Here is a 25155-nt window from a genome sequence, read left to right as displayed (position 1 = left end):
TACCGGTGTGGCGGTCTTGGAGGGTCTCCTGTATTAGCTTCTGAAGAAAAAAGTTAAACTGGGTAGGGGGCAACAGACACCCTGACGGACATCCTTTGATGCCCCTATGTCTATTTAGAAGTAATGTGCTGCTAGCGTTTCCGTAGAGTTCAATAATGACTTGCGCAAGCCCATTGCCAATCTTATATCTCTCTGAACCTGCGATAGGCCATCATGCCAAACGCGGTCGAAAGCTTTATTAAAGTCGATGAAATTGCGGAAGAGCTAACTTTGGTGTTGCATTTGTTTCTCAATGCTGATGACGCTGGGGTGCTGTTATTCTTGAAATTGTCATGTTTGGTAGTTCTATGACCATAGACTGGGTCCACTCTTTGGGAAGCTTCGACTCCTCAAAGCCTTCAGACTTCCAACTTACCCCTCCACATATGCCTTCAGTATGGAGGACTTTCCTGATTCGCTTCTTGTTTGAGATCGTTGTGAAAGAGACTTTGGTCTGGTTGAAGTGAGTAATTAAAGAGGTCGTTGCAGTTTTCAGTCCTGTTCAGGACAGGTACTCTCGGTCAGTTTGTTACCGTCAGCGTCTGCTTTACCGCTGTCCTTATTATTAAATAAATTGCATGTATAAGTAGTGTATATTTTTGTTTCAAGGACATCTTCAACAAAATCATTCGTTGTATACTTCATCTTGAGCACATACGTCAAAATATCACAAATATAATGCAGCATTACAAAGTTTTGTACAAAGCATGTGTTTTTAGTCTGAACATGATCTAAGAAAGAGTTTTATTACTTGATATTCCGAGTTAATGTGTATGTTCAAAAAAAATAGAGCTGCTTACATGCACTATTTGTTCGCACAATATATCTTTGAACTTGTGAATTTTTTCCCCATAAATTTGAATAGTCTTGATATAAAAAGTTTCACATGTTGCTGGAAGCTACCGGTGTTACATTGCGCCGCACTGTGCATGGTTTTCAAGCCTCTGCGTGATTGACAACAAAAATCGGCGGTTTTTATTATTATCAAAATTAGTAAATTAGTAAAATACTACAGCTAAACCGTATGTATTTTAATTTGTGTATGATATATGTTGTTTGTGTTTAAGTAATTTATTTAATAATGGTATTAATTGGTAACTCTCATTGATTGCCCTGTTGATATACGTTTGCAATAGGAATTCGCGACATCTCAGCTATGCACTACAGTCAGTACAGAGTAGTCTAAATGCTTCCATTATAAAACGGCCAACTTTCAATGAATTTCTTTTGACTTAACTTTATTTCCGACTTTGAAACAGAGGAATATACTTTTGTTTCATAAGTCAATCTCATTTGCCTTAATCATTGTAAAAAGCTGGCACATTCAGTAAAAAGAGTTTGACCATGAAATGTTGACACATCGACACTTCCCCAATAAATGCACCAAAACATTTCAGCCTAGTATTCCATGAAATGCACTGAAATGTTATTATGACATCAGTTTTTTTTAGTGAGCGAAATAACACTTATGGCTTATACTCATACTGAAAAGAATTTTCTTATATATGTGTTATCATCCTTTACAAATGGTAAACAATAACGCATTACAAACTCAAAGTGATTAAATAATTTTGAGTTGTCCAGTTTTATGTTTATATTGTGACCATTTCTGTTTTGCTTATATAACTTATAAAATATACAATCTATTGTAAATACAGATGCAAAACATTTAGATGCATGGCCAAGGCTAAATAAATAAGTTAAAACCAATAATGACCTAGTTGTCAAAGACTTAAGTGCAACATTTGTTCCTGTGATGTGGCTTAAAGCCCTTTGGTTGGCACATTGTTCCTCTTGTGTTTATCTTAAAGCAAAGTATTTTCCATCTCTGGAATCGTATGTCTTCATATAATTTTATACTTACATGTACTTCAAACTTTATATTTATTTTAACCTCTTCAGGTTTACAAAATCATGGCAACAGGAGATCTTGGTAACAACATCCGCAAGTTGAGAAAAAGGCTCAAAGAAATGAAATATGTAGAAGAAATAGATATCACAGGGTACTTGTTAAATTAAAATTCAAATAAAATACAGGGTTTTTTTTTACTACGAAAGTGACGCCGATATTCGGCGCCTTCTCCTACCAGAATTTTTCCCCTCAAATTACAATTTCCCCACCAAAAATATCATTTTTCACCAAAATATAATATTTTCTCTCAAAGAAATGTTTATTTTTCCTTTGGGCATTCGACAATTATCCAATTTGCACCATGTACAACGATCTTTCTCTCTCTCTCCAGACGAACACAAAAAATCTGGGAATCCCAGTTATTCTAAATATAGCTCTTAAATTACGTCATGGAAACCGGGCAACTAATCGTAATAATCATGTGACTATTTTACTGGATTCCGGTCTTGCGCGAGAAGGGTGTTTCGTCAATAAATTACCGGAAACCAGTTGAATTTTCATACGGGCTATGTGCAAGCCAAGATATAAACGTGAAAACAAAAAAAAAATGTCTCACAATTGGCGTTCTTACACAAACAAAATAAAACATTCGGACTCGGAAGATACTGAATGCATCGAGGCATTTTTTAAGAAAGAATCATCGAAAACCGTTATAACCCAGCAGGATTCTGAGGTAATAAACATCGAACATTGTGAAAGTGAAAGTAGACAATCTGCAGCTGCCGCTCCTTTCCCTTCCAATACTGTAGCAGATCAAGATCGTCCACCCATTCATCATGAAATTGAAATCACAAAATTGACATCGTCCCCCGGCCCCAGTACAGAAATATAGTTGAAAACATTTCCCATAATTAGATCTACACCTGCAACTTAATTAAGGACTTTGACTTTAATACGTGTTAAATGTGTTTAAGAACAAAAAGGACGGAGACAAGCCTCTTTTGATGAGTTATAGTCATTGAAATGAACAGTTTTTATTTTTTCCCCTAATATGTCTCTTTCGCACTCTTTTTTCCCCTTTTACCCAGCGTCCAGCGTCTTCCCCTTTCTCTAAAAAAAAACCCTGAAATATTACATGAAATAGTTTTAAGGTTTTGAAATTGCAATTTGATTGGTATTATTGTTGAGTTGTTTAAGAGCTGGAAACTAAGATTTGGTCCTTAATGTTTTACTGGAAGGCAAACCTAAATTACGCTGCCTTTCTTTCTTTAATTAAACAGTTTATAAATCTATTAAAATTTAATATGATTTTGCATATACTGGTTTTCAATGACATATGATCATTCTATGCTTCAAAACCTTCATTGCAAACTAAGTCCTGGGATATAGCAAATTATTAGAAAATGTCCCCATACAGATTGCTTTTGCACCCTGCCCCTTTTTAGCACCTTGTACCTTATGTGATCTAGATCTTTCTCCTACTTGGTGAGTGATTTATAAGTATCGTCTGGTCAAAGACTTTGAACCTGTAAATGTTTTTCTTTGTATTCATATTCTTACAATTAACACAAGCTTGTGTATATTTTTTTTGGTGATTTTCAGTGTAAGTGAGGGTGCACCAAATGCTTTTTTGCCAGTCTACCACTACGCCTTCACCAGCTTCAGTCCAGCAGTTGCTGAGCTCATCCTGGGCAAAGACATTGAGCTATATGGAAAATCTGATGCCAGGTTCATGGAAGCAATATATAAGGTGAAATAAAATTGCAAGTGTGTATGCATAAATTCGTCAAGATATTTTGATTTGTTTTTGAGGCAAAGATGTTTTTCAATGAAAAGTTGAAAATCTTGATTACCCAGGAAGTAGATTTGGGTACAGCAGGCAGACTGGTTTGCATGGGGTCACATCAAAGAGGTGGTTTCCATCATTTTCATTGACCAAGTATAATGAAACTTGGGATTTTGCAATCATTGGTTATGAACAATGAAGACAATCAAGTATGAAAGTTTGTGTTTGCTTAAAGGAGGCTTACATGCAGGCATATTTTGGGATTGCCTTATTATTTAAATATCTTTAATGTTGAAAACAAGAATTCATTGCATTTTCATGGTGTTTATTTAAGGATATTGAATGATTTCAAAACTGTGCAGTGATTATAAAGATTAGGTTTTTGGAGTCTGTTGCAGTCGGTAGTATAAGTTTGAATGTATAGCCCCGTCACACCGGACTGGCATGCTTACGGCGACCTAAGACTGTGTTTCTGTAAATTTCTGATTGTCGTAGTAAGGACTCCAATTACTTTTTCGGTAAAAATGCTGTTTTTCGCCTTCCCGTCACACCAGCGTCCTGGTTTATGGCGTTCTGCGCGTCTTCACGTCGTCCTTAATACGTCCCTGGCGACCTTACCGCGTTTGTACTGCGCCCTTACGGCGGCCAAAGCCGACCATACGGCGTCTGAGCGGCGTCCTTGGCGTTCTTATTGCGACCATAGTCGTTCTGAGGACGCAATAGACATACAAACGACGTGCTTATGTCGCAATAAGGTCGCTGTGCGGTCGCCTTGCAGTCAATGATCATTTTCTGTAGGTTTGAGCGGTGACCTTTCAGCGACCCTACCACGTCCTTTATACGACTACTGCGTCTCGACGTTGTCCCTAGGACGTCCTAAACAGAACGCCGTAAAAAGCCGGACTTTGGCGACTACTTTGAACATGTTCAAAGTGGTCGCTGTGGGCTCGGGTCCTGATTAATTTTCGGCGTCCTCTTGCATCCCTCCGGCGTCTATGGCGTCCACTGCGACCTGGGTCGCCGTAAGGACGCCAGTCCGGTGTGAGGGGGTATTAGATAAAACTGCACCACATAAATTATATATTTCTGTGAAATTTAGATATCAAAATATATCATATTAATTTTTAACTTGATAAGAAAATTATGTTATGAAAATTTTTTGGTATATAATTATGATTGAAGGTATAATAATTGTTGCTAAGATATTTAAATTAATAAATTGTCCACGATGACCGGTAATAACACTAATTTCTTGTTGAAGCAATTATTGAGTGAAGAAGAATGCTCAAAATGTTCTCGCAGATACATATATGTTATAATATTCTTAAAAGTTTGTCATTCTTTGCTGTATGACCAGGTGTTGAGAGATATTTTCGCCTACAAACCACCCATCACTAAGGAGCAGTTCTTTGGGAAAGGTTTTGTGGAACGCAAGATTATAATGTGCACTGAGATTCTTGACCTGGTGCAGAAAAAACAATCCCAGCTCAACCCTGGCCCAAAGAAAACAACCATGAAAGTATACACGATTTTACATATATTTTTACACTGCACATTTTCAAGTAAGATCATAATTTTAAGACTTTCAAAGAATGATTAGAACAGTACAACTTATTCATCAGTGTCAGGAAAATGATATGTTTAGGGGTTTCTGTCCGATTTCATTACGGTATCAATTATAACAACTACAATTATTTAAACAAACTATCACATAATTCTTTGAGTCATTGACTACACCAGTCTGCATTAAATCAAAGAGGATTGTATCCAAGCTTTCTGTGATGGCTCTAGTGTTTTTTTTTTTAGAATTCAAGCAAGGTTTCTTTACTCATGGCAACTTTTTATATATGACAAATTGTGAACACTGAATCATTAAATTTTCTGAGTGCCTTATTTTCACCTATAACCTAAATTAACATACATTATGCTTCTAAAAACTGTACATGCCCCTCATGTCAGCCCCAAACTCAATTGAGAAGACTCGTTTACTCTTACTTTCCTTTTATTCATAATTATCTACAATTTGCATTTAGACCAGTGTCAGACCAAAGTCTGCTCCAGAGGGACGTTTGTCCCAAGGTATGTATTAAAAATAAAAAAATAAAAAAATTCTTGCAAAATGGACATTATTTTGGTAGAAGACGAAAGCAACTTTATAGTATTATGTTTGTATTAAAAATATGTTCACATGTATTAGATGTTTGCACTGATGATATTTTCATAAAACTTGTCTGAAGTGTTCACCATCATCAATAGGAATAATTAAAGTGTGCAAGAAACAGGTCTTTATGTCCAAGGTCAAGGTCACAATTTAAGGTCTAAGGTAAAAAAACAAAAAGTGTAATTAACTCTTTGTCTTGACCATAAAATTGATGTACAAATGTATTTTCATGTAACTTTGCAGAAGTAATAAGCATGGTAAGACAGAGTGTCTATATAAGAACCAGGTTATTAGGTTCGAAGTCAATCCCACAAATCAAGGTCAAAGATCAAAACATAGTCTTGACCAAATTAAAGATTTTGAAATAACTTTATAGTAGTTAGAAGCACACTTAGTGATACACTATATCCAATTCCCCAGGTCACAGATCAATTTTCACAGTTTAAGGTCCAAGGTAAACTAAGAGAAATCAATTGAGATTGTCCAATCTTTACACTTTTTTAACATATTCTTTGTGACCATGGTACTCTTGTTATAATTATTATTGTGTCCTTGGGACCTTACATTTTTGTTTGTTTGCTAGGTGTGTCTAAGAGAAAATCACTGACTCAGAATCAACAGGTCATTAATGAGCTGATAACGCCCGCTGAATCCCAGCCTGTGCGACATGTCTCACAGGGGACCAGCCACACTGTGCCCGTACGCCATGTTGCAGAAACTAACAGTAAGAGATATTGAGTTTTATGCATGACAGTCATTGAAAATGTTTCTGTAGGGTGTACAATTATTAAAATGTTTGGGGTACAAATGTAAAGCAATTTAAATAGGAAAAAATGTGCATGGTTTTGAGTTGGTGCAACAACAATTAAAAGAAACACACACCCAACCTAAAACAATGAATGCAATGCCTGATCAGGCAAATGGCTATGACTTATTATACAGCTTGTTTATGTCAATAAACAGCTGCACTAGTTGCTGTTGAATTATTATCTTTATAAGCAGTGTACCACGTCTAATATGGGGTCACAAAATTAGAATTTGACACAGATAATGAGATTTCTTTTTGCATCCTGTCAAACTGGGTCACCAGGTGTTAGTAAAGTAAAAGCTCTTGAATTTACATTGTTTACCCTATAATCATGAAACTTGCTAACAACATTAGTTCTTATGATATTTCAGCCAAGTTTTAAAATTGTTCTGGTCCCTTGACAAACATGGCCTCCAGGAGTTTGTGCAGTTTTCCTTATATTGCTTTAGTAAAGGACTCGCTCATAAAAGTCACATTTTGCCTTATGTTCATAATTGTTTCGACGAGTCATCTAATGATATCTTGGCCAAGTTTAATACTTGTTCAGTTGTTCTGGTCCATTGAAAAACATGGCTGCTGCTGAATACTCATTTGTTTGATATATAGCTAGAGAACACTGTGCAATTTTTTCTCCAATCATCATTAAACTTGCTCAGACCATTCGCTGTCATGATATCTAGTTTTTTATGCCCCCGGTAGGGTGGCATATAGCAGTTGAACTGTCCGTCAGTATGTCAGTCAGTCTGTCCGTCCGTCCGTCCGAAAAAAACTTTATCATTGGCCATACCTTTTTCACTATTGAAGATAGCAACTTGATATTTGGCATGCATGTATGAAGCTGCACATTTTGAGTGGTGGAAGTTCAAGGTTCAAGGTCAAAGGTAATTTTTTTTTTAAATTCAAAGCGGCAATCTCATGAAACTGCTCAATTTAAGTGGTGGAAGTTCAAGGTCAAGGTCATCCTTCACGGTCAAGGTCATCCTTCAAGGTCAAAGGTTAAAAAAATAATCAAAGCGGCGTTATCATGAAGATGCACATTTTGAGTGGTGGAAGTTCACGGTCAAGGTCATCCTTCAAGGTCAAGGTCATCCTTCAAGGTCAAAGGTCAAAAATAATAATAATATTTTTTTCAAAGCGGTGTTCTCATGAAGCTGCACATTTTGAGTGGTGGAAGGTCAAGGTCATCCTTCAAGGTCAAGGTCATCCTTCAAGGTCAAAGGTAAAAAAAAAGATTTCAAAGCGGCGTTTTCGTGAAGCTGCACATTTTGAGTGGTGGAAGTTCAAGGTCAAGGTCATCCTTGAAGGTCAAAGGTCAAAAAAATATATAAAATTTCCAAGCGGCGCAATAGGGGGCATTGTGTTTCTGACAAACACATCTCTTGTTTAGTTTTAAAATGGTTCTAGTCCATTTAAAATTCTTGCCTGCTTCAAAGAACAGTGTGTGTGTGTGGGGGGGGGCGTTGAGATGAGTTTTGTTCTTGTTTCATCAATGATAGCATGATTATCAGAAAAAAAACATTATTTTGCGTTTGTTAATTGTAGACAGTTCAGAAAGGTCCAGCTTTGAGTCGGTTGGCAGTTACCGTTCGGATCAACAGCCTACAGAAGTGGTGTCAAAAGTCACGTTCAGCTCTCCCAGGGAAGTGCACATGTACTCTCCAGGTACATATTGTCTATGTTTTGTGATCGGCAAATCTTGCTTAATGGTGTCTTGGAAGAGTCCATGCAAACTGCAAAGGATGATCCTCTGTAACTCTTGACACACTGGGTACAAATACAGAGGTAATTAGCAGGGTACTGCATCACACACTGGGTACAAATACAGAGGTAATTAGCAGGGTACTGCATCACACACTGGGTACAAATACAGAGGTAATTAGCAGGGTACTGCATCATCCTCTTTATGATTCCCTTCTGCTGCTATTTACAGATGGTGTTCAGACCGAATGTAAGTGGGTTTTTATGCCCCGGTAGGGTGGTATATAGCAGTTTAACTGTCCGTCAGAATGTCAGTGTGTCAGTATGTCAGTCAGTCCGTCCGTCCGAAAAAAAACTTTAACATTGGCCATAACTTTTTCACTATTGAAGATAGCAACTTGATATTTGGCATGCATGTGTATCTCATGGAGCTGCACATTTTGAGAGGTGAAAGGTCAAGGTCATCCTTCAAGGTCAAATGTCAAATTTATGGCGCCTGTCCGTCCAAAAAACTTTAACATTTGCCATAACTTTTTCAATATTGAAGATAGCAACTTGATATTTGGCATGCATGTGTATCTCATGGAGCTGAACATTTTGAGTGGTGAAAGGTGAAGGTCAAGGTCATTCTTCAAGGTAAAATGTCAAATATATGGCGTCTGTCGTTCTGAAAACTTAAACATTGGCCATTACTTTTTTAATATTGAAGATAGCAACTTGATATTTGGCATGCATGTGTATCTCATGAAGCTGCACATTTTGAGTGGTGGAAGTTCAAGGTCAAGGTTATCCTTCAAGGTCAAAGGTAAAAAAAAATTATAAAAAATTCAAAGCGGCGTTATCATGTTGCTGCACATTTTAAGTGGTGGATGTTCAAGGCCAAGGTCATCCTTCAAGGTCAAGGTCATCCTACAAGGTCAAAGGAAAAAAAAATTCAAAGCGGCGTTCTCATGAAGCTGCACATTTTGAGTGGTGGAAGTTCAAGGTCAAGGTCATCCTTCAAGGTCAAGGTCATCCTTGAAGGTCAAAGATAAAAGAAAGAAATAATTTCAAAGCGGCGTTATCATGAAGCTGCACATTTTGAGTGGTGGAAGTTCAAGGTCAAGGTCATCCTTCAAGGTCAAGGTCATCCTTCAAGGACAAAGGTAAAAAATAATAATTCAAAGCAGCGTTCTCATAAAGCTGCACATTTTGAGTGGTGGAAGTTCAAGGTCAAGGTCATCCTTCAAGGTCAAAGGTCAAAAAATAATAATTTCAAAGCGGCGCAATAGGGGGCATTAGTGCTCAAACGGGTACCCGAAAAAACCCGGATCCGCGGGTCAAAAAAATACCCGCGGATCCGGGTCAAAGTTTCTGCGAACGATACCGGTTCGGGTCGCAAGCTACGAAGTAAAAGATTATATGTTGAACATGTAGTCAATTCATCTCTTTTAAACAAGTGAAGTAAAATCACATCCTTTATCAGGTTAAGCAGTGATGTTATTACAAATAGTCATAAATGAATAGAAGTGACGCACCAAAAGCATAAAATTTATGTCGAGTTTAAAGGAGCTGTCTACCAGATTGACGAAGAAAAGAAAAGTTCTAAAATACCGTATTTTTTTACAATTATTAGTTTATATTGATTAAAATATCACGACTCGTATATTACATTACTTGAAAAAAGTTGTTAAGTTTTCATATTTTCAGTATATTCGGTAATACAATTAAACGATGTGAAATAGAAAGTACATCGCGAAAATAGGTTACATAACGATATACACGCTATAAATGTCGAAGTAGATTGATCATTTTATATATAAAATATATGCAATTCACTAAGCATGCGCCATTTGCATTTCTGGGTTTACCACGGGACGATGATGATCAATCTATTTGCGTTATTTATAGTTAACAACTGGTAGTTACCTGAAGCACATACACATGCAGTAACATTTTATTACCGAATATACTGAAAATATGAAAACTTCAAAACTTTTTCAAGTAATGTAATATACCAGTCGTGATGTTTTAATCAATGTAAACTAAGAATTATAAAAAATACGGTATTTTAGAACTTTTCTTTTCTTCGACAATCTGGTTGACAGCTCCTTTAATTTGTTATTCAGATCCAAAAATGGTGACTTTAAAAAAACGAAGCTTGTATTATAAAATATATTGACTTCAACGTAGAAAATGCAGTTAGAGCTTACAGTGAAAGTTATTTTGGCTTCTCTTCTCGACCTAAGACAAACTTTATTTTTGCTTGACAGGTTGTTTTTCCTGTACATTCACTTTTGATCGCTATTTCTAGTAATACTTACATATGCTAATAAAGTTCAACAACGTTGCGTAAAGTTAATAAATAGTTTTATGCAGTTCAGTATTTAATTCATAATTAAATAAATCAAAACAATAACAAGTATAATATTCTAAACAATATACTTGACAAACAGTTGAATATTTAAGAACGCTAAAACATGCTATGACAATTAATGTAGTTTTATTTTAATTAACTTACGTATTGTCTGACCCGACCCGACCCGAATTTTCTCGGGTATTTTAATTTTGACCCGCCGACCCGACCCGAAGAATATTTTTGACCTATGTGAGCCCTAGGGGCATTGTGTTTCTGACGAACACATCTCTTGTTTTCATTCAAATTTTGGTCTGGTATGGGAACCCATTTCTCGAGGGAAAAGTATATATTTTTTCCCAAATATGTCATACAAATTCCCAATTGAAGGTTTCAAATAACAAAAAAATATTATTCTCAACATTTAGTTCATCTCCTTTCAAGTTCTATAAGTTTAACCTTAGTAAATGAATTACAACATGTATATTGACATCATTTGTATACGTAGTTATAAAGTATTTGTAGCAAAAAAAGAATGGATGTAATTTCCACGTTTTAGTAAAAATGGCATTATTCTTCCCAATCCAGAGACCCAAAATGATGAAGAAAAACACTGAATGTAGACTATCATTTGAAATGCATTTTATTCGCAATATATTTGTATGCTTCTCTTTATAGGGCGTCATATAGTCTCTGCTTTGTTCGGTTTTCAGACTTCTAATTTTGATACAATTAAGTTATCATCGGTCTGAAACTAATTTCTCTGGCAGGTGATAGTTTCGTGTCAACACAAAGTCAGTCCTTCCTTTCATCTGTTCTTGGGTCTTTTAATCTGTCACACTTTTTTTCAGGCGTTTATTATCCAAATTTGATTTAATATTATATACAATGTCCCTTCATAGTTGACATATGTGCATATTGTCATGTCGTTTTTCTCCAGTGAGTTTTCAGGGAGCTATGGCCTTGGAATAATAATTTGTTTTCACACAACCCATACATTGGCAAAGTGCATCATCCAGGAACATCCATCAGTTTTTTTTTCAGATATTCAGGGATCAAGCTAGACTCCAATTTTTGGGAGAAGTCACTTCTCCCTAAGCTCTGTAGAGGGAGAAGTGAGGCAGTTTTAGGGAGAAGTTGATCTTTTGCGATCACCAATGGGCCATTGTGAACCATGACCTGTAAATGAATTTGAACTCAAATAATAAAATTATTCCTTTTAATTAATTTATTACTGACAAAAATATTAGCATCAAATCATGAGAAAATAATTTTAAAAAAGCAGTTCTATAAGCACTAATTTATCAGTTCTTTCTCAGTCAGCACTATCAAAATGCACAATGTAGCATAATGTTTACATAAACAGTGTTATAATTACTAGTTCATGTTAAGTTCAGCACATTTTTACAGTAAAGTCTATATCCATTACCCATAATCCAGTCCCGTTTACGTTAAACGTCCAACATAAAAATTCAGAAGATTTTTCAAATTTCTAATTTTATTATGCCCATTTGCAAATTAAACAACACCTTTACAGTTGTGTGAAATCAATTCAAAGATAAGTTGTTAAAACGCTTTACGCGTTGACAATATTACGCATGAAATGCACGAGGATTACACCTGGTTGCCATCATCAGTTTTCTAAGTAACTAGCCACGATTTCATCGTGGAGGTTTACAACGAAGCGTCAGATTAGAATGGTTGGTCTAACAAAGCAAACAAACTGCCACAAAACCAAACACTTATGTCAATTTCGTCACGCTTCGTCTGCGTAATTTTAATGCAGTTATCGACTGCCTACGATTGCTGTCACTCACTCAAAGCGTGCGCTCTCATTGGTCAATATCGATTTTCCAACACAACACGCTCCGCCTTAAGGCTTAAGTTGGGTAAATAGATACATTTTATTGACAGATGATTGTAAATCGGCTCTTTAAATTTTCGGCGTAGTCAATATTGCCTAGATCTTTAAAAATGCTCATAGATATCGAGCGCGCAATTGTTCTGGCACACATGCTACGAATGTGCGCGATCTTTGGAAAAATAGTGCGTTTCGTTGACATCAACTCATCTTTTCACCATTTTAAGGCATCAGTATACTACTCGCGAAAAGCAAGTTTTCACGGTTTGAAAAACGGACAATACAGGCGTGGTGCATAAAATAAACATACCTGTCTACCAAGAACAGATACCAATTAATACATAGAGACGGACATTCTTTTAATCCACATAATTTTGGGGACACTAATTGCGATAATTGACATCAATTAACGAAGTGTCTCGCCCGGTGTCGTCATGTTTTCTATTAGCCGAAATGGAGTTTGTAACTCGCGCTCTGATTGGTCAAGAGAGATTTCTGCCAAATATGACGAGCGCTGTTAATGGTTGCTTATCAATTTTCAATAGGTAATTTACTACGCCAGGGGGCGGAGTTTTGTTGATTCGGTCTGTTGATTGACTTCGGCGTGGATTCGGTAATAAACAGAAGCCACTTTGATAGCGCTGCCGATATGATAATTGCCAGATTTTAGGGCGAAGTGATTATGGCCGGTGCTAGGGATCCGGGCGATTAAAGGGAAGCCGCGGCGATATAATCGCCCACTTTGCCCAGTTGCTTGATCCATGGATATTGTTTGTAAATGTTCAATGCCAAATCAAAAGAGCATGTTTGAAAACATTTATTGTTAGCATTTGATTTAATCATCAATAAATCCCTGCATTTAGAAAATTATGAAAACAAATTTCAATGGACTTCTCTGTATTTTCACCTTGCTCATTTTAAGTAGCACCCTCTAGCTTTGTCAATCATTATTTTTTCTTTGTTTAATTGTGTTTGTAAATATGCATATTTGTATGCCCCTCTTCGAAGAAGAGGGGATATATTAATGTATTGTTTTGCTGGATGTCAGTCGGTCTGTCAGTACACCAGTTTGTTTCCGATCAATAACTTGTGAAAGTATTGACCAATTGGCTTGATACTTCCCATGTGCATTGGTCTTTGCCAGTAGATGACCCTATTGAAATTGGAGTCACTGGGTCAAAGGTCAAGGTCACTGTCACACTAAGAGTGAAAATTCGATCAATAACTTGTGAACTGAGGGACTGGTTGGCCTGATACTTCCTATGTGCATTGGTGTTGATAATATATGGTGCGTATTGAAATTAGGGTCACAAGGTCAAGGTCACTGTCACACTAAGTGAAATTGTTTCTGATCAATAACTTGTCAACTGATTCACTGATTGGCTTTATACTTCCCATGTGTATTGGCCTTGGACAGTAGATGACCTCTATTGAAATTTGGGTCACCAGGTCAAAGGTCAAGGTCATTGTCTCATTTAGTGTGAAAATTGTTTCCGATCAATGAATCGTCAATGAAATGACAGATTGGCTTGACACTTCACTTGTACATTTGCCTTGGACAGAAGATGACCCCTATTGAAATTGGGGTAACTAGTTCATATGTGTGATATGTAAAACAATATAAACAAAGGGAAGTGTTTTAAACTGTGAAATAAACAAACACATATATTAATCACTGACTACCAACTGAGTTTATCTCAATTTCAGTCTTTGATTATCTACTAAATCAGCCACCTCGATTTTTTGGTTAAAGAAACGATTACCGCTGACTTTCTCATTTAACAACAATAAATTTATTTCATTCAATCATCGTGACATCACTAGTTATAATACTTTGATATTATCAACCCAATTAACTATAACGATGATTTAACAGAAGTGCATAATTCTGTGTCAACTAAAAACTTATTTAAGTGGCTAAGTCACACTAATATGATAAGATTAACTCTTATGGTCAGTTTTATATACAGATGAATAATGAACAGTTAATAAAATATTGATAAAATATTGCTATTTATTTTTTCAGAGTCATCAGCCAGTGGACAGGGTCTGGTCTCGGACCGTTTCCAGTTCAACAGTTGTTTTAACACGCCGAGCATTAAGAGGGCGTGTCTTAATTCTGTAGAGGTCATCTCCATGCCAAGAAGTAAGATTAACAATTAAGTTTCACGCTCAGGGAACACCAGGCTTAATGCATGTGTGTAAAGTGTTGTCTCATATTATTAGCTCGGCTGTTTTCGGAGAAAACCCGAGGTATTGTCATAGCCAGCTCGTCGTCCGCAGTCAGCCATCCGCCATAGGCGTCTTCTCAAACCTTAACATTGGCTCTAAAATCAAAGTGCTTCCACCTACAACTTTGAAACTTCATATGTAAATACACCTTGATGAGTTCTACATGCCACACCCATTTTTGGGTCACTAGGTCAAAGGTCAAGGTCACTGTGACCTCTAATATAAAACTTTAACATAGGCTCTAAAGTCAAAGTGCTTCCACCTACAACTTTGAAACTTCATATGTAGATGCACCTTGATGAGTTATACACGCCACACCCATTTTTGGGTCACTAGGTCAAAGGTCAAGGTCACTGTGACCTCTAAAAAAAAATATTCTGACAAGCTTTCGCAGCCGAGCATGGCACCCGTTATGCGGTGCTCTTGTTTAAGATCATTTTACTGTACTTGTTTAATCTATCCACACTTTTAAGATATCATCCTGTAATTGTAACTAGCGACTGTATTGGGTATCCTTTGCAGACACTATGATCCGGATCCGGAATACACATGTGATCTTGGTAATTAGGCTTTTTGTAAAAAAATAATTTAAATGCGGCCAGTTTTCTTCTGGAAAATACGTTTATCAAGAATTTATGCGTAATTCCCTATTTACAGAATGTTTTAAAAAACACACCATAATCCTCTGACAATACTTGAAGCAGAACTTAAATGAGCAGTGTACTGGGAACATTTGTCTTATGCCTTATGAGGTCAACATTCCTGCAGTCTGGTCAGTAGCTACACTGTCCGCTACAAAGCCTTGCAAGATCTTGTGGTCTCATTTGCAGACAGTGTACCTTCTGACCAGACTAGGCAAATGCACAGGCTGGGCTGGAGTTATATTTGACGCATATGGCATAAGACTGATTTACGCATGGCTCTCATGTAAGAGTAGTTTGCAAACCTCCTCTTGGAAATGAAGCTCCACTTGAAGTTGTGTGTGGTTCAAGTCTTTTGTTGGGAAGAAGTAGCCCAGACTAGCAGGTTCCATAAATGATGGACACAGTGGAAAACATATGCTCCCCTTTAAATGTTTATGGGAGCATGCACATCATTAACAATTTTGAGTTCCTCATAAATATAAATTGCAATTATCTGTTTGTTACACAATCATTAAATAAAATGTGTAGCAGACTTAGTTCAAAAGATTACATTTGGCTCCCAATAAATTCACATGAATTGCAAATTGACTGCCATCAGCATTTATACAAAGCAGTATCAGGGATCTTGCTTGCTCAGTTGGTTCAATCCTGGACTGTTAATTTGGTGGGTTGAGTTCAAATGGCCCTAATAACTGGGGCAAGAAATGTTCATGTTAGTATTTCAATAGACATTTTGTACCTGCCTATTTCTCATGCAGGGCAGTGAACAGTTAATGACACTAAGTACATGTAATCAGCTCAGATATGCAAAGCATGCCAGGAAAATATTTAGAAGGTAAAACCACCATCATGATACGGCTGAAATACAGTTTAAAAGTAATACAATATAATCAGGTTAATTCAACGCCATGATATGGCCGATTTACTGGTTAAAGTGGCGGGTAAAAAAACCCAAACCTGTTGGACTTAAAGAGATGCATTTGCGGCTGACAAACAGTAAATCTAGTTGCTGCTATTTTCACATTTTCTTTTACCATAATCCAACTTGTTGACGCTCTCAAATATTAAGCTACTTTTTATATTGGTAATATCAAGCCCATATAAAAAGTATCTCTAAGTTCTTTGCGCATCTTATAAAAATAAGACTACTTTTACCACAGATCACGATACACAAGAACCGAGCATCCTGGAGATACAGGCCCCCTCCCATGACTCCATTCTGAACGGCCCCGTGGCATCACAGCAGGACCAGCTGCTGGAGGTCACCTCACAGGTGTCAGGACTGCAGGAGGTATGGGCCAGTATCTTATCTAGTGCAGGATGTTCGGTTGTCATGGGTTAACCCTTTGCATGCTGGGAAATTTGTCATCTGCTAAAATATCGTCTGCTGAATTTCTAAAATAAGCATTTTCTTCGATTTTTTTTCAAAGAATACTACCAGAATAGCTAACAGTTTGGATCCTGATGAGACACCACGTTTTGTGGACTCATCTGGATCCAAACTGTTTGCCACTTAGATACATATTTTCACGCGTCTGTTGTCCCTTAGAAGGTTAAAGTTAATTAAATACCTTTCTTACTAGATTCAAGTTTCAAAGGCTTCATTTCCAAACCTCCAAACCTAAGTTACTGATGAGCAGCAAACAGCATAAAACCTGAACAGACTGCGAGTAACTTGCAGGCTGTTCTGGTTTTATGCTGTTTGCACATAGCCATTTTCACTTTGCTTCTTAATGGGAAAGGGTTAAGCAGGATCAGATATTCATTGACTATATACATGTACATGCATAATTGATTTCAGAGGTAATCTTCCAATGTATTCGTGGTATAATTTTGTATGAGAACAGATGTTTCCTACATTTGCAGACAGTCACCAAACTTGTGACCAGCATGCATACCCAGATGGAACTGATGCAGAAGTCAGGATTACTGGGGGATTCGTCAGGGAATAAGAACATCAACAGCAGCAGCAACAACAGCAGTATCCAGCTGGAAAAAGTGCTGTCCCAGCTGAGTACGCTGGCAGCCAGAATGACCTTACTGGAGAACAGAGTCTCCATCATTGAGTCAAAAGTATGGCTTAAACCCTTGACCACTTATATACCTGTTTTTACCCATTTGTAGTCCCTTAGATAGTTACATTTAATTAAAGACCTTTCTTACTAGATTCAATTTTTAATGGCTACATTTCCAACCCTAAGATACTGATGAGGAGCAAACAGCATAAAACCTAAACAGACTGCGAGTAACTCACAGGCTGTTCTGGTTTTATGCTGTTTGCACATTTTTACTTTGCTTCTGAGTGGGAAAGGTTAAATATTGGTAATAATTTGAACTGTCAGCTGAATTGACAATAATAGTTGGGATGCAAAAGGCTTATCAGTTAACCATCTGAAACAATCACTTAGCCGGTTAAATGTAGTGTTTTGTATTGGATAAAAAGTCAACAAAGACTTAAAAAAATGGATCAAAAAAGCGAATTACATGAATGAATATATCTGGTTTCCATTTATTTAAACATAAAAATACATTGAAGGTCCTAGCTGCACATGTGCAAATATGGCTGATAAGCCTGTCTGGCTGTCAAGGAACAGATTTACAGATGGGGGAAACTTATTTTTACGACCCCGGTAGGGTGGCATATAGCAGTTGAACTTTCCGTCAGTCTGTGCGTCCGTCCAAAAACTTTAACATTGGCCATAACTTTTGCAATATTGAAGATAGCAATTTGATATTTGGCATGCATGTGTATCTCATGGAGCTGCACATTTTGAGTGGTGAAAGGTCAAGGTCATCCTTCAAGGTCAAATGTCAAATATATGGCTTCAAAGCGGCGCAGTAGGGAGCATTGTGATTCTGACAAACACATCTCTTGTTTGATATTCCTTACAGAAGCAGGTCTTTTTTTCTTCTTAGAGAATTGCCGTGAACGGCCATTTCACAATTTTGACAAAAGCGGCCATTTTCAACTGTGAAAATTGTTGGGCTTTAAACTGCCAAAAACAGCCATTTCACAAATCAAAATTAAAATTTGATCTAATATATTACATAAGGGAGACAAGATATTGACAGTAAAAAGGCTTTTCTGTGGTTTTAGATAGAGTTAACCAGTCAAAATATTGATGATCTCAATGTAAGTGGTTATTTGTTGAAAGAAAGTGTCAAGAAAATGAAAATATTCTTTAAAATCATTTTAATGCATTATTCAAAGATTTTTTAATATGATGCAAGTATTAAACATGCTTTTATTAAACTAATTCTTAAACTGAATTTCACAATTTTTACAAGTTCATGACTCATTTTGTCACAAAGTGAGGGGGCTTCAAAAAATCAGGAAAAAAAGCCCTGACAGAAGTATAAACACGCTTAACGCACTCGCTTGACCTTACAACAGAATTCCAATGAACAATTACTTATTTCTATCTAATATTTGTTCACAGTTAGACACAGGGAGCAGAGCAGGTGCACCAAATACCCAGATCCAACCCTCAGGAAAATCTAACCCTGTCAACTCGATCCATGTGCCAGATTCCCATCTCTTGGCGGACTCTAACCAGTCCGAAATAGCTACCTGGACCTCAAAATCTCTTAAATCTTTGGATCCACCTGAGATGCGGCCACTATTTGATGGACCTGGATCATCCTTTGGTTTGTACACATAGAATGCAATCCTGTGTGGTCTCTTATTTTGTACTTTTTTGAAGACAAAAAAGATCACAAATATCACTTAGTCTTAAATTTGAACAATTCGAAGATGATCTCAGTCTATATTGAGGTTACAATTCCTACACTGCAAGCTTTTCTTCCTCCTCAGCTGAAGAGCTTCGTTTGATGCCAACCAGCAAACGAGTCGACTCACTCAAATCAACGGAAATGGCCCTGATCTTCTCGCCGATCCGGAAACTGCAGAACGTGTTTGAGGGACAGCTGATGTCCGGAAACGAGGACACATTTGTTGCCTTGGAAACGGAAGACGACGCAAGGCGTTCAAGCACACCAACATTTAGAGAGACGTTTGAGGATGAGAGTACTCTGAAGTTTAATTGCTCTGATGTCAACACAAAGGCTACAGCTGTTCGAATAAATAACATGTAGGTTAACATTTTTAGTCTGGTACTGTTGTAACCGTAACATCTGTAACTGCTCTGAGTTCAACACAAACGCTACAGCTGTTCGAATAAATAACATTTAAGGTAAGGTTTTTAGTCCGGTACTGGTGTAACCAGTTCATTATTGTTTCCATCAGAATCTTAAAAATAACAGAAAAAACTTCAGCTAGGTTGATGAAACTTCGTAAGAGGATAGAGGGACATATGTGAAATATGTAGGTCTTTGAGTTAATTTATCAGACAACGAAGTGGTTGCTATGATTAAAGATACTATGGTTGAGGAAATAATTGGAAACTAAAATCTGGACCCTGTGATAAATAATAAAGGACCTATGTTAGCTAGGTTGTATCAAACATATTATATAAAAAGAGGGCAAAATGGGGAATATGAATTTTACTTCAGTTTTGTCTGTCTGAAAAATCTGGATCTTGCAATAAAACAAAAAATGCTTCACTTTCCTGAAACTCAGTATTTAGATTGAGGGCCATATTGTAAACCCTTTCCCACTTAGACGCATAGTTAATATGGCTATGTGCAAACAGCATTAAAGCAGAACAGCCTGCGAGTAACTCGCAGTCTGTTCAGGTTTTATGCTGTTTACTGCTCATCAGTATCTAAGGGTTGGAAACGGAGCCTTTAAACTTGAATTTAGTAAGAAAGGTCTTAAATTAATTATAACTTTGTAAGGGACTACAAATGCGTCAAAATATGTTTTTAAATGGTAAAGGATTGATATGTTTGTTACAGCTTTTGTCTGGTCAGTCTGGTCATCAGTCCGTCCGTCAGTCTGTTAAAAAAATCTGGATTCTTAAAAAGTATTTTAGTTTATAAAACGCAGTATATGGACAGAGGGCAACATTTGGAATATTTATGTTTCCCTAGTTGTCTGTCTTTCTAAAAAAATCTTGATCCTGAACAAATTCAAAAAGTAGAAAACCATATGCTGAATATGACAATATTTCAGTTGTTCTTTTTGTCACACCAATATTTGGGTTTCCTTGGTTTAAAAATTTATTGAAAACTAAAATCTGCTTCCTTACACAACTACAAAGTATTAAGGCTAGATAAACTAAGGTTTGGAGATCATGTTATTACTGAGACAACATTAACCTAGTGGGAGACTGCTTTTTTGAAATATTTGGTTTTGTACAAAATAGAAACTGTTTCAAACAGAATTCTCTTCTAATTGGAAAGAGAAAATATCTGATTTAAAGATTAAAACATGATTGCAGAATGTTTTAGTTAGGTTTAAGCATTTGATATTGAAGTGAAATTCTGGTTATCAGTTATTGTCAGGATGTTTACATGGAAGTCAGTTTGTTTTATTTGTTAATTGAACTGTAATAAACTGCATTTTAAGCACCTGTCACATGAAAATCATTCAAGCAATACTAAAATGTTCTTTTTAAGGGAAATGTTATTTATTTAACTAAACATTATTTGGTTTGTAAAAAATAGTTTAATGTTTATAAGCTTTGATGCAAATACAACACATACTTTACCATATGGTCAGGTGTTTAGAAACAATGCCATTTGTAATTTACAAATCTGTATTACAAGTCCAGTTTTTATGAGTTTTTATGCCCCCGGTAGTGTGGCATATAGCAGTTGAACTGTCCTTCCGTCTGTCAGTCAGTCTATCTATCCATCTGTCCATCCGAAAACTTTAACATTGGCCATAACTTATGCAATATTGAAGATAGCAACTTGATATTTGACATGCATGTTTATCTCATGGAGCTGCACATTTTGAGTGGTGAAAGGTCAAGGTCATCCTTCAAGGTCAAAGGTCAATAAAACTAATCCAAGGGAAGTAACAAGGTGAGCTTTTGTGATTGGTCTATGTCCGTCATCTGTCCGTCAGTCCACATTTGTTTGTAAACGCTCTAGAGGCCACATTTATTGTCTGATCTTCATGAAACTTGGTCAGAAGCTTTGTCCCAATGAAATCTCGGTCGAGTTGGAAACTGGGTCATGCTGGGTCAAAAACTAGGTGACTAGGTCAAAAAAAAAGGAAAAAACTTGTAAACACTGTAGAAGTCACATTTCATGCCCAATCTTCATGTAACTTTGTCAAAATGTTTGTCATAATGATATGTTGGTTGAGTTCAAAAGTGGTTCCGGTCCGTTGAAAAACATGGCCGCCAGTGGGCGAGGCAGTTTTCCTTATATGGCTATAGAGAAACCTCCTAAACACTCTAGAAGTCACAAGTTTTGCCCAATCATCTTGAAAGTTGGTCAAAAAATTGGTTTTATTGATATCTCGGACGAGTTTGAAAATGGTCCAGATCGGTGAAAAAACATGGCCACCAGTGGGCGGGGCATTTTTCTCTCTCTCTCTCTCTATATATATAGTGAAAACATGTGAACACTCTAGAAGTCACATTTTTGGCCTAATTTTTTTTTCAGAACATTTGTTTTCTTGATATGAGAGTTGAGTTCGAAAATGGTTCCGGTCTGTTAAATAACATGGCTGCCGGGGGGGGGGCAGTTTTCCTTATTTGGCTATAGAGAAACCTTGTAAACACTCTAGAAGTCACAATTTTTTACCAATCATCATGAAAGTTGGTCAAAACATTGGTTTTATTGATAACTCGGACGAGTTCGAAAATGGTCCAGATTGGTGAAAAAACATGGCCGCCAGTGGGTGGGGCATTTTTCTCTATATGTATATAGTGAAAACATGTGAACACTCTAGAAGTCACATTTTTGGCCCAATTTTCATGAAATTTGGTCAGAACATTTGTTTCCTTGATATGAGAGTTGAGTTTGAAAATGGTTCCGGTCAGTTGAATAACATGGCTGCTGGGGGGGGGGGCTGTTTCCTCATATTTATATAGTAAAAAAAGCTTGTAAACACTAGAAGTCACATGTTTTGCCCAATCATCATGAAACTTGGTGAAAAGATTGGTTTTATATATATATCACATAATTAATGCCATAATTATTGCCTTTAGATTGTCCAAATTTTCATAATATTATACAAAATCCTTGTAAACACTCTAGAGGTCACAATTTTGTTTCAGATTTTATGGATCTTGGTCATAATATTTATTTGTGAAAGCAAAGTTTGATGTTTGGTAAGGGGGGTCAACTCAAAATATAGGTCACCAGGTCAAATCTTACAAAAACAAAATCACTCCATATGCCAGAATTTTGGTTCAATAATGATAAAACTTAACCAGGATGTTTTTCCGGACAATATCTAGGTCAAGTTTGACGTTTGGTAAAGATTGAATGAGCCGACTCCTCTCAGGTGTGCGAACTAGGGCCATCTAAGCCCTCTTGTTTATATATATATATATATATATATATATATATATATATATATATATATATATATATATATATATATATATATATATATGATATTATAGCATATATATATATATATAAAAAATATAAAAATAAAAATACTATGGGCTTCCCTCCTGTGAAATTATACACAAATGATCTTGTATATTGTCTGTTATAGGCTAAAAGAAACAATGAAAGAGATCAACAAAATGAAAGCACCTGAGGAAGTTCAAGCTCAGCAGTTTATTTGAAACATCCAAATTAAAAGAATAAGGGTAAAAAAAACATGTGAACTGAAAGTAGACACCAAAACCAAGTGTTGTACAATAATCAGGCAAACATCTGTTATCAGGGTGCGATGGGAAACATGTTAGGATATGGAATTGTACTGCAATTCATATATATGCTTTGCATATAACAAGTTGTGGTGTGGTGTAGGCCATATTTAAAATTCTGCTTTTTTTCTCAGTGTGAAAAATAAATGTATTAAAAGTACCTGATCCCTGATTGGAATATTAACAATTTTCATTATATTTTATTATAGTAGAATAAGGAATATGCATTATAAAAACAAACACTTGAAATATCACTATCTACTAAAAAACCTGGACAGGTTGTGTTGGTAATAGACGTAAAATCATAAGATCCAAATATGTGGTGAAAGTCTTATATATATTGAATACTATTCCACTTAAACTCAGGCAGAGTCTTTGAGTGGGTAGAGAGAAAGATTATATCTCTGCTGTCATAGGATTTAGTCCTGACAAACAATGTTGGAGTCTAAAGAATGATGTCCTTCATTTCGTGTATAACTATTAGCACATTATCTTGACCTCGTAAAAATTGTTTGTTTATATGAGTTTATATCATTCTGTAAACAACGTTTTAATTTTTCGCAACTTGAGTTTAAATATATAGTATGTTTAAAGATAGATATATATTTGTGAATCTTTTCACAGTAAACAAATGATGAGTTTTTTAGTACCTTTAATTGTTATGTTGTCTTGTGTTTATGTATGCAAAGTGATTTATGGACATCAGTCAAATGTAACATACAGATCAAGATATTTGGCTGAAAAAATGGTCCAATTTTGTATATTTCCCCTTCCCTTCCTTTTTGTGTAGGTACACTAAACTGGATTTAGTCAATGCATACCTTTATATGGTAGCTTGTGTAAATAGTTTTCTTTGATGTATATGTTGTATATTTATAAAAAAAAAGATGGTAATAAAAATAAAAAAGTACTTGCATGTCTTGCAATAATAAAAATTTATGTATTCTTCAGTGTTCAGCCTTTTCAGAAAGGTGGTGGAACCTTTAAGATGAGGTAATTTACGATAAATAGGGAAATTATTATTCTGAAAATTCTGAAATATTTGTCTAAAGCATAAATAAGTCCAGCTTGAATGGATGTTCTAAAAGCTTGGTGAAAGTAATGAGCATGATGAGATAGAAAGAAGCACAAACACCAGCTTAAAGGTCAAGTCAAATTAAGGAAATCAGTCATTACCATTTGTTATTGGTGTAACTTTTTCAAGCATCAGTGGATTTTCAAAAAAAGACAGAGTTGATAAACATTATAAGATGGAGTTAAGCATGACAAGATGGAGTTATTTAAGTGCAAGATTTAGGTCCAAGGTCACATATCAAGGTCAAAGCTCCAACATATTAAAGTCATCAGAAGCACTTTGTCTCAGAAAAATTTCTTCCTCCAGCAAGTGTGTTTTTCAAACATTTGGCAGAAGTGATGACCCAGATGAGTCAGATTGTTGCGCGCAGGCTCCTAGGTTAAACATCAAGATGAGACTGAGTTACATAATTTTTCTGAAAGCCCAACAAATTTTAACAACCGTGAAATATTATGTCGCCAAAGGATCATTTGGGTGAAGTTTTGTCGAGGTCTGCTGGACCGTTTTGAGGTTGGCTAAAAAAAATTAAGATAAAAAAGTTCAATAAATACTGAATGTAAGAGTGAGAGAAAAATACTTTTGTGCTCCATAAAGTAGTACTGGCTTCACAATGGTATTTAAGAGCCTGATCTTTGTGTTGATGCCTATTGCACTGGATCATCAAAATTAATGTTCTTTAGCTGATGGAAGGCTGCTAATGCTGTACATATGCTGGGTCTGACATCTGTGTCTGAGATAGGTGAAACTATTACTCCTTTTCCAGTGCCTCGCCTTTGACTGATGAGTCTGTGCTGCATCCTCCTACTCATGCCCCTAGAACAGTTGTAACGCACTGGAAGTGCTTCTCCCAGAACCAGTCCATCTTGATTCCGTGATTCCTAGGATGGTGAGGTTAAGCATCCTCATCTCTCCAACAACTTTC

At 36.3% G+C, this 25155-nt stretch overlaps 1 protein-coding gene across 1 annotated transcript; it reads left to right on the top strand.

Annotated features, from left to right (window-relative positions):
* Positions 1-971: 971 nt before the first annotated feature.
* LOC127878446 (uncharacterized) lies at positions 972-23209 on the top strand. The gene is made up of 14 exons (XM_052424971.1): positions 972-1061; positions 1942-2042; positions 3494-3641; positions 5035-5196; positions 5711-5756; positions 6422-6562; positions 8189-8308; positions 14567-14686; positions 16577-16707; positions 17283-17489; positions 18514-18549; positions 18857-19064; positions 19231-19507; positions 23002-23209. The coding sequence occupies exons 2-14, from the start codon at positions 1954-1956 to the stop codon at positions 23072-23074; spliced, it is 1758 nt and encodes a 585-aa protein (XP_052280931.1). The 5' UTR covers positions 972-1061; positions 1942-1953; the 3' UTR covers positions 23075-23209.
* Positions 23210-25155: the final 1946 nt, after the last annotated feature.

Source organism: Dreissena polymorpha, chromosome 4 (assembly GCF_020536995.1).
Source record: "Dreissena polymorpha isolate Duluth1 chromosome 4, UMN_Dpol_1.0, whole genome shotgun sequence".
NCBI classification, from domain to species: domain Eukaryota; kingdom Metazoa; phylum Mollusca; class Bivalvia; order Myida; family Dreissenidae; genus Dreissena; species Dreissena polymorpha.
Note: the sequence above shows the minus strand (reverse complement) of the source record. Positions and strands in the feature narration are given on the sequence as shown.

Bases quoted from the DNA above. Each gene is read 5' to 3' on its own strand.
- LOC127878446 (XM_052424971.1), top strand. From the start codon at position 1,954: ATGGCAACAGGAGATCTTGGTAACAACATCCGCAAGTTGAGAAAAAGG. The intron at 19,065-19,230 runs GTTTGTACACAT...CTTCCTCCTCAG, and splicing joins TGGACCTGGATCATCCTTTG to CTGAAGAGCTTCGTTTGATG. The intron at 19,508-23,001 runs GTAGGTTAACAT...TGTCTGTTATAG, and splicing joins GCTGTTCGAATAAATAACAT to GCTAAAAGAAACAATGAAAG.